Source organism: Scomber scombrus, chromosome 6, assembly GCF_963691925.1.
Source record: "Scomber scombrus chromosome 6, fScoSco1.1, whole genome shotgun sequence".
NCBI classification, from domain to species: Eukaryota; Metazoa; Chordata; class Actinopteri; order Scombriformes; family Scombridae; genus Scomber; species Scomber scombrus.
In genome coordinates, this window is record NC_084975.1 from 28,357,673 (window position 1) to 28,368,096 (window position 10,424).

Below are 10,424 nucleotides of genomic sequence, written 5' to 3' on the forward strand. Positions count from 1 at the left end.
ACAGCACGTCATATCAGTTACCATTAAAAGTTATAAAAAGCTATCATCACATAAAAACATATTAATGTCTGGTTTTGTTCTGGTGGTTGTACCATTTGAATGTGACTGAACTGAGGTCATAGTTAGGCCTTCTGTAAAACCATTGCTGCCACTCGGCTTGTTAATAAAAATGGAGGATAAGGTTGCTGTTTGTCCAGTAAGATGACAGCTGAAAAATACATAATTCATAGTTTTATTAAGTTATACTGACTTTTAATTCAATTTGCATCAGCACATTTCTAATTAACTTTGCATCCACATTGTAATAGGTTTATGCCTCGGTTCTGCTCGTCTCTAGGCTTTAGCATAAAGCTGAATTTATCTCACAGGCAGCTGAACTGATGGTGTGTGTGTGTGTGTGTTGTTCCTAATTGTTTGTCTCTCTCTGTGTCTGCAGGACAGTGTCGTCGAGTTTACCAGATTCGATCCCGCCTGCCTGTTACCCACCAACACCGACGACTACTGGACCTACCACGGCTCTCTGACCACACCTCCTCTGACAGAGTCCGTCAGCTGGATCATTATGAAGCAGCACATAGAAGTCAGCCATGACCAGGTGTGTGTGTGTGTGTGTGTGTGTGTGTGTGTGTGTGTGTGTGTGTGTGTGTGTGTGTGTGTGTGTGTGTGTGTGTGTGTGTGTGTGTGTGTGTGTGTGTGTGTGTGTGTGTGTGTGTGTGTGTGTGTGTGTGTGTGTGTGTGTGTGTGTGCCAAAGTAATTTGGCTTTGATGTTTCATCTTTTTCTTAAAAAAACATCACCAACTGCAGCTACTACTACTGTAGTCAACTTAATTTTACACCTTATTTGATCAAAATAGGGTATAAACGCCTTTCTGAAAATGACACAGTCAGTTAGATAATTTCTTTAGAGCAGAATCATCACTGTACTAGTGATGTATACGTTAGATATTTTAGCCTGCAAATGGAACTCACTGAGCTTTAAGCCTCGCCTTTTCCACCGGTAAGAAACTGGGATAGATTTTCATCTTTCTCTTGGCATTGTTGCTCCAAATACTGCCGTGTTGACAGATGAGGACAGATACTGATGCATCTCTTCCCATCATCTGTGTAGTTACTAGATGGTCTAATGTTCCTGTGAAGCTCTGTTTATTGCTGTAATCAGCTTGTTCTATTGCATCCAAGTGGCCAGTTAACTTAGTGAACCCAGGACATAATAACAGTCAGGAGCCAAAATGAAAACTGAAACCTGTTTTTCTTGCTGTAATCATTCCTCTTGTTCATACTGACCATTAGAAGATCCCTTCATAATGCACTTACAATGGAAGTGATGGAGGACAAAATCCACAATCCTAGCTTCAGTCGTCCTAATGGGTCAAATTAAGCAGATATGTTTCAATGTTAGTCTTTTTAGTGCCAAAGTCCCTCTTTTTGTTACTACACTTCCACCAATGCTCAACAGGGAAACACAAAGAGGGAATTTGATGCTAAAAAGACTGTAAATGTGGCAGATATCCACTTGATATGACTAACTCAGACTGCTGAAGCCTCATATAAGCTTCACATCAACACACCGTGGATTTCGGCCTCCATCATTTACATTTAAAGCACATTTTTTATAGTCGGTATGAACAGTTTGCAAGTTTATTTATGAGCCTGTTTTAAGACTCTCTCTTTCTATCTTTTTGTCGCCCCCCCCACACTTCAGCTGGCAGTCTTCCGGAGCCTTCTGTTCACTTCGGCTGAGGAGGAGGTACAGAAGAGCATGGTGAACAACTTCCGCGTGCAGCAGCCTCTCCGGGGTCGCACCGTCCGCTCCTCCTTCAGCCCCTTCCTGCAGGAGGCGCCATCAGCCGAAGCCGACAAGCACACCCACTGACGAAGCCCGAACCAGTACACACACACATCCTCCCACACCACCACCACCATCACACAAACACCAACAGTACGGTTTACTGCGTGTTACCAAACTACTCTCCAAAATCTTCTCATTTTTTTCAACGTTGCAGATTTGAAACATTTGAAGTTGAGAACATATTTTCCAGTAATGATAACGATTCCTCTGAGGAGCTTCAGTTACACTCAGCGCTGCTCCTCTGACACCAAAATGACAAACAGTTAGCAGTTGTACACAGAGGATGTTAGGAGACGTCTTTTCCTGCTTAGTCGAGATTTTAATTCTTTTTTTAATCTTCAGATTTTGGTGTGACTGACCAATAAGCAATAGGGGATGGTTGCCGTGGGGAAAATATGTAGTTTTACTGATTTTTAATTAACATGAATTATATTTATTATAAATCTACAATTTATTGATTTACTGTACGTGAGTTTGCACCTGCAGCTTAAGGAAAAAGAAAGAAAAAAAAAATGAGCGCTGAGCCGAAGGTGTAAACTCAGTTGTACTGTGTGCAGGCCACAGTTGGTACTCTGACTGGTGATGGTTTTATCCATATAAGGAGGCTGGAGCTGCTACCAGTTTACAGCACGACTCCCAGGAGATTTAACAGACTGGAGTTCTCATCTGGAAAGATACTCTCCAGATGAGATACAATACATACATATATATGTATCAAATATCAAGCTTTTTATACCACAATGTCACTTTTTAAACCTTTTATGGATGCTTGTTAGGTAAATGGCCGATTGAGTCATCAGTATGTTATTAAAATGAGCAGAATGTATGTTTTCTCAATCTGTTACAACAAGATTTTACATTTTACAATACACACGACATTCAATATGTTTTATTACATTTGTTTTTTAGAGTTTCTTTACTGTTTTTTTCACAGTAAAGAAACTCTATTCAGCCTTGAATCTACATGTTACTAATACGCACAAACATGCAGAAACTGTAGTACTATTCTGATTGAAAGGAGCAGTTCTTCTTCCATAACTCTGTCTTACTTCATTCTCATGTATCATAACCACAGTGCCTTACATGTTGTCTGTGTGACTCACTACTGTTGGCAGAGTTCCCCCCCCCCAAACCCCACCCCAACACAAACTGAGCATGTTCCACACCTGTTCTCTAGAGCTGCAGTTCAAGCACAGCGGATGATGTCAGCTCACAGTAACAGTGGAGACTGAGCCCATGTTTACTTCACCTCGTTCGTCTTCTTTTGACAGAAGTGAATCAGCGAGTGAAAGCAGAGCAGCAGCAGCAGAGCTCCTTTTATCATCACGCTGCTGTGCTTCAGCTCAGTCAGCTCAGGAATCTGGCGAACCTAGACCCGCTTTAACATCCAGGTCGACTAATCGAATCACATATCGAGAAGGTTCTGCCGTCTTCATTCGTCTTGTCTGTTTTTGTCAGTTTTCTGTCCTATCACGTTTGTTTATTTTTGTGGAAAAGACTAAACTGAATCAGAGTAACATGATAGGACAAACTAAAATCAGCTGTTTCGGGTTCAGGGGAAAAAATTGTTAAAAGAATTACAAATGTTACGTTGAAATGCACAAAGGACACTACCATTAATAGCTGTGGTAGATACATACATTAAAGTATAGACAGTTGACACAGTGGGACCAACTGACAACTACACAGCAGCCTTTCATATCAGCCTGCCTGCTTCCACTATTTCAGCTACTTGCTTTCAAGTGTACTTGATCTACTTATCCAGAGCTTTAAAATCTCTAAACTGGAGGTAAATCAAGCGCTCCTCTGTCTCTGTCTACGTTTTGAACTTTATTCAGGATTTATTACGACAATACTGCAGACGCCGCCTCAGTTGCAGATGTCGCAATTAAGAGCGAGACCAGGCAACCTCGCATCATATAACAGAAGTCTGGCATTCTGCTCGCTTCGGCACACACCCAGCAGACATGGCTCGAAGGTGTGAAGCTTTCTTTGCAGCATTTTTTGGAAGAGAAAGAAAGATAAGAGGAAAGTAAGTGAGAGTGATGGAAGGTAGAAGAGGAAAGAAAGCATAAACAGTTCATCAGCCTAATTTCACATCTCTTGCTTTAACTACAATTGCACTAAAAACCATAAAAAAGCACATCAAAGAGCATGTATATCCCACTGTCTTGTGTGTCCACTGACCATACAGCAGGGGTGAGAGGTCACGGTTGTCTTTCTAATCTCTCACTAACAAAAGCAACGGTCCAAACTGGCCCTCCACCCCCACGCGCACAGAGGCACACATCAGTAGCTCCTCTCCAGTCGAGGCCTTAGCATGAAGCCACGCACTGAATAGACTAACAGGACGCGTACTGAAAAGATGTGACACTTAAATTGAAGCGCACCGAGTGACGTTAACGTGTCGCGAAGGCTGCAGGCTCTCTACATAAACAGCGAGAGGGGCCGCAGGTGGCAGGTTCCAGAAGATTCTTTGAAAAGCAGTCAGGATTTTTTGCGCGGACGTCTGGGAATGTGGCATGCTCGCTTTATGAAACAGATAATGCAATCGAGAATTTATGTTTGATGTATCTTTTTAAAAAAACACATGGAGACAAGGGACCCAGTACTGCCTTCATCTTGTACAGCTGTATTTGATGTATTTGAATCATACACCATGACTTGCCTTCATCTGTCATGACGTTTTATTCATGTTCAGCTTCTTTTTTTTTAATGCCTTTTGTTTTAATTTTAATGAATGTAATTATATATACCAATACAAATGTTATGTCTGTGGTAAATGTTTGTCTAAATTTTCTTCTGTGTTAAAGTTTAAATCAGTGATACAGCATCAGAAATCCAGTGAAGGTGATTTTCTTCATAGATTGTTAAAAAATGGAGATGATGTTGCATCCCACTGCGCTTTCAGGGGCTCAGAATGTTTCTAAAGGTTTAATATAATAATTCAGAATGTTGTCACCACGCTGTATTTTCTTCATGATGTTTTTCATCATCACCTTCTGTGTCCCCATGTGTTGTTTTAGCAGGTGTGTGTTAGCCCCAGGCTCATTGAACGTCTATTTGTGTGTGTGTGTGTGCGCGCGCGCTTGTGCGTGTTGTACACCGTATGCAGTACTTTATTATAGCTGTTTATTTGTTCAGTGGGCAGCTAACATTCCTGTCCTGTGGGGGCTCCACTAGGTCCATCTCCCCTCCCAGCATGCCTTGCTCCACCTGGATGCCTCTTTATAGGCCCCCATCCAGATGTGCAACCGGGAAGTGTTTTGCTTCCAGAGACCCCTGCACTGTAGGGGAATGTAGGGAAAAAAAACAGTTGAAAAAAATAGAGTGTGTTGATTATATGATGTAGATGTAAAGATGATTTTAAAGAAACTGACATAATAATAGGTTGTGTACATAAATAAAGTCATGTGATGTAAAAAAGATGTATATCTGGGGGTTTTTTTTGTGTGTGTGTGTGTCCCAATAAACAAAGTAAACATCTTTGTATGTATGTATAATTTGTTTATTGGGACCGTGTACAGTGTTAACTATACATTTTAGCATGTGATGGACTGTACCATCTGCAGTCTCTTCAGTAGGTCAATATTAAAACATTTAACAGCACAATAACGAACAGTACAAAGAAAAAAAACCACACAGGACACATTCAAAATACAAAGCTACACACAATAGCTCATCACATATAATGTAATATGATTTAATTTAATTTAGTAGTAGGCAATTTATGTAGTTTGTATAAGTATTCAACAGAATGGAAATTACCTTCATTACAGATAAAGGTATATTTATATTTCATCTGGTGGAGTCCAGTTATATCCATCCTTATACATTAGAGTAGGAAACAAATGTAAATCCTGACGCAACTTCAGCAGTTGAGTTTTGCAACAATTCAGTGTCCAGATGTGCAAAGCTTATACTGCCTTTCTCTATCAAGCCCCCCCACCCCATCCCCTCTGATACCTTTGAAGCCCCCTGACACAGAGAGGGGATGTTTAATGGCCCCCACCCAGACGCCTGGGGTCCAATGGGTGGGATGTTTACACTGTGTTACACAGTGTTACTGCGGTTGGGTGTGATACGGTCCTCCACCTTATTCAAACCAAAGAGATGGCGATTGAAGCTGACCTCTGGTGGTGTTTATTGTGCTTGGCTGAAGGGGAGAGGGGCCTGGGTCTACAGGGACACACCAGTCAGTCTCTACTGAGCTTCCCCTGATTGTATGAATCTGTTCAGACTGACTGGAGACCCCTAAGCTTTGAACTGTACAGTATGTGTGTGTGACTTCATTGTGTCTTTGTAGCAGGTCATTATGCAAGCATGTTATAACGCTTGAATGAAATCTTGAGTAATTTCACTGCACATATAGCACAATCTGGGTTACTTTATGCTGATGTTAAAAACATCTGGAAGGGAACTGAACATGTTGCTGAGTTGACATTCTCCGTAACTTGGCTAACACATATGTTTATCTGTGTCCTCTTTGAGATGATCATATCTCTTAATAACTGCTAACAGGGCAGTTTTCTGCTTCCCAAAACTTCCTCTTCTTCCCTGACCAGCTTTGGTGCCTTAACATCTGGCCGTTGTACAAAAACAACATTTGACAACACATAATGAATTAAGAAAGGAAAAGGTTTCTTATTGCCAAAAAATCCAACAAAAAACCCCCCAAACTAACAATGCGTTTGTCTAGCCGAGTCTGTGTAGCAATACTTTTAAGTTCCCTACTCTGTCTACGGCACTCAACCTCAAGCCCATTGGAATGTAGGCCACTACTGTAGTAAAATGTAGTAAATCATTAAAACAAGTCATAAATATATTGTTATGATGTACAAAAAATAAAAGGCTCAATCATTTTCTAAAACAGCTGGGCAGTGTAGCTTTTAGCGAAGATTACTCAAACGGGAGAAAATAGCGCAATTCTTGGGGACTATTTCCACCTGCGGATTAATACACATTTTGTACCCCAGTGATATCTGTATTGGCCCTGAATGAAAGACAGTTTTATTCTGCCGATTATCCTTTGAAGAAGTGGGAGTCATCTATTCAAGGACTAGGCATTCTCACCATCACAACATCTGATATTCTCTTTGAATGTAGACAATGTTGCATTATGAGTTGTTTCTAGCCTTATTGTTGCTAGGCTAGCAAATACCTTTAAGTCGGTTTGTAGTGTTTTTTCAGAATCCGTCTGTGTGTGTGTTCACAGTAGGCTAATAAAGGAACATCACAGTTAATGTGTCTCTCTGATGTATTTTTAAATTGTTTTTGCACAACAAATGGATAACATATATCAGGCTTTGGCTACGCAAACAATACTTGTTAGTAGACTCACTGTTGGTTTTGGTCTTTTCATGAGATCACCAGCCTTATCCATCAAAATCAGTTGGATCAACAGAAAATTGTCAGCAAATTAACTTCTTCAAGGAGGTTTCAGTCTTGGAGAATAAAGGGTTCTGGCAGTAAGGTGTGCAGTACCAGTCAAAACTTTCATCTGAAGGAGTGCTTTGGTTGCCAAGTGGTTACCGCTCATACCACATTATCGTGCAACGTCCCTGGTTCAACTCCAGTAAAGAACCTTTGCTGCATGTCTCCCCCCCCCCCCCCCCCCCCCCCCCCCCTCTCTCTCCCTGTTTCCTGTTGGCCTCTATGCCAGCTACTTTCAAATAAAGGCAAAAATGCTTAAAAACACGACACTAAAAACAAACCTTTCACGTGAAAACGACAGTTGACTGTGTGGTATCTAACTCTGAAAGAACTTTTTAATTTAGAAATAATGGTGTCTAGTGCAAAGATCTGCAGCATGTAAACTGAGTCTTCTATTCTTTATTTGGAAACTGCCACCCTGAGTTTGAATACTAATGAAGACAAAGCACATAAGTGAATTACAATGAACACATTTCTCAGTTACCTCTGTTGGTATCTATCAATCAATCAATCTTTATTTATATAGCACCAAATCACAACAAAGGTCATCTCAAGGCACTTTACACATAGAGCAGGTCTAGACCGCAGTCTTTAAATTAAATTAAAGAGACCCAACATTCCCACATGAGCAAGCGCTTGGCGACAGTGGCAAGAAAAAACTCCCTTTTAATGGAAAGAAACCTCAGGCAGAACCGGGCTCTAAGTGGGCGGTCACCTGCCTTGACCGGTTGGGGTAGAGAGGGGTACATATCTAGCCATGCACAGTTTTTACTGGGGACGATTTTTTCAGTAGAATGTTCTTCCACTGTATTGTAGAAAGATGTTTTGGTTGAATGCATTGATGGAGGCAGATATCTCAAAACGTGCATACGTAAAACCAAAAGTACCTGCGTGGATAGACACCACTGGAGGCAAGTGAGAAAATGTATGTATTTGTAATTTGGTTGAACTAATCCTTTAATCTTGAATATTTTCTTCTTTCTGCTACCAAGATTTCTAACTATTTAATGTGCACTGGTATGCCAGCAAACCTCTGATTCGCACCGTAGCGACTTTGTTCAGTGGCCCTCAATGAAGTCGAGAGATGAAAAGACGAAGATGAAGCAGGCGGGTTCTAATTAGAGCGCGCGTCTTCCTGCCGTCCTTGTGTTCTCTGTTTGAGAGGAATCACTTGAGATCAACAACCCCTCGAACCCCTCCAGTCCTCCATGCAGGCAGACATATAAACAGGAACATACAACAAGAGGCCCCACTCCCTCTGAACTACAGGCCAGCTGCTCTTCCTCCTCATCTTCCTCCCAATTCACTCATCATTGTCTCTGATGTGTTTGTTTGGTGTTTCCCATCATTTCAGACAAAGGACTTGAGAATGTCCTGTTTTAACTTTAATGCAGACAGAACTGGTTTGTCTAGATGAACTCTCCAATGGGCCTTATTTAACAATACTGTGGGCTAACAGGTTGCGCCTTTACTGGTAATATCAGACAAAAAAAGTACAATAATATAATATATGCACTTTTTTAATTAACTTTGTTAGAGTGACAACATTTGTAACACCAGATGATAAAAAAGTCTTTACGAGTACTTTAAATGACACACTTTTCAGCTTTCTTTAGAGTACCCTGTACCCTGTAAAGAAAGAAACTTCCAAAAGAAAAGGATACATTTAACAAACCCTATGATTTCTAATTGACGGGGGAAAGTTTTACTTGTTTTTCTTCATATCAACCGATTGTCAATGATACCTGCTTTAAAGCAGCATTAGTTGATTTTGCCCATTCGGGGGCCAGCAGAACGACCTTCAAACACAACATTGACTTATTCCCATGTTGATACGAGCCACGTGTTAGCAAACTGTTACACATTCAGCAGATATGGAGTAACATTAGGAGCATTCTGCCCTCCTCCAGTTTCCACAGCTAAAGCAATGGCACGATGCCACATCTTAACAGAGCACAAACAGATATCTGAGCTCTGGTCAGGTTCAGGGTGACATATTGCTCAGGAGGATTTCTATGTAAATCAAAATTTTAAAAATAACTCCAAAAGCTCTCTTTGCTCATGAATAGTTATGTGAGCAATCTCAATAAATGATTTGCTCTGTAAGTCTATTGGCCTAACATCACAGGGCTTCCATATTACCACACGCTGACAGTTTTGAGCAGACAGAAAAACAAGCCCAGTTATGTTGGTATTATATACATTAGAGGGATGAAAGGAAATGACAATGACATACAATGAAAGTCCGTTAATTTGGACTTGAACCAGGAACTCCTTACACCACTGGGCTCTGTAAATGCTTTGCTATGTTGAACAGCTAGAGGTTAGCTGTCTGTCACTTCAGCGAATAGCTTACATTGGGCGTATTTCCACTGAAAGCAACCTCCTGCTGCTTCTGAGAATGAGGGCAGTGAGACCATGGCCGGATCACCATATGGACAATCTGGGCCCAGGGGCCCTTGAGCAGGAAGGGGCCCTAAGTGATGGGAAAAAATGTGTGCACTTTTTTGGTCAGGCTCCACAGAAATATGACACAAGGCTTGACCCATTCTCTTGATGTTGATAATTATGGTTACTGTTGGAGACCTAGTATGTCCACAATAAATATGGAGTTACAAGGTTTTCGCATTATACATAGTCCTTTGATCCATTGTTAATATACAAAATGATGTATGCACCTTTAAATCACTCGCTTTTAAGAATGAACATGTGAAAGTAGTTCCAAAGTATTCATTGTCAGCAGCTTGCTATAATAATCCAGACACTGACTGTTTATATGTCTGTGTTCTTGATGTTCTCACTGGTCAGCATACATGCAGAGAAGCTGGAAACAGGGTGGATGTTACTACAGCTGCTGTGACTGGACCTCTCCCACACTCACACCCACTCCCACACCCACACCCACACAACAGTGTTAAGTCTTTCTATACGAACCGTTTCCCATCAGTGCAGCGTTCCCTCGCATATCTGCAACTGTACGCTCTTTGATTTAAAAGATGCTTTCACTCCATCAGAGTGGGCAGTCACATGACTACACTGAGTCATTTTAATAATCTATTTTCATTGTCATGATGCCATGTGGGCACAGAGTAAAGTCAATGTGAAAAAAGCATTACTGTTAAAGGTGAGTTCCCTAATGAA

The 10,424-nt window shown here is 41.0% G+C and overlaps 1 protein-coding gene across 1 annotated transcript in view; it reads left to right on the forward strand.

Annotated features, from left to right (window-relative positions):
- The window catches only part of ca5a (carbonic anhydrase Va), a 14,916-nt gene extending 9,646 nt beyond the window's left edge, over positions 1 to 5,270 (forward strand). Inside the window, exons 6-7 of the mRNA XM_062420383.1 lie at positions 437 to 595; positions 1,704 to 5,270. Of these exons, the coding sequence (XP_062276367.1) occupies positions 437 to 595; positions 1,704 to 1,874 (330 nt within the window). The 3' untranslated portion in view covers positions 1,875 to 5,270. The remainder of the gene's footprint in view (positions 1 to 436; positions 596 to 1,703) is intronic.
- Positions 5,271 to 10,424: the final 5,154 nt, after the last annotated feature.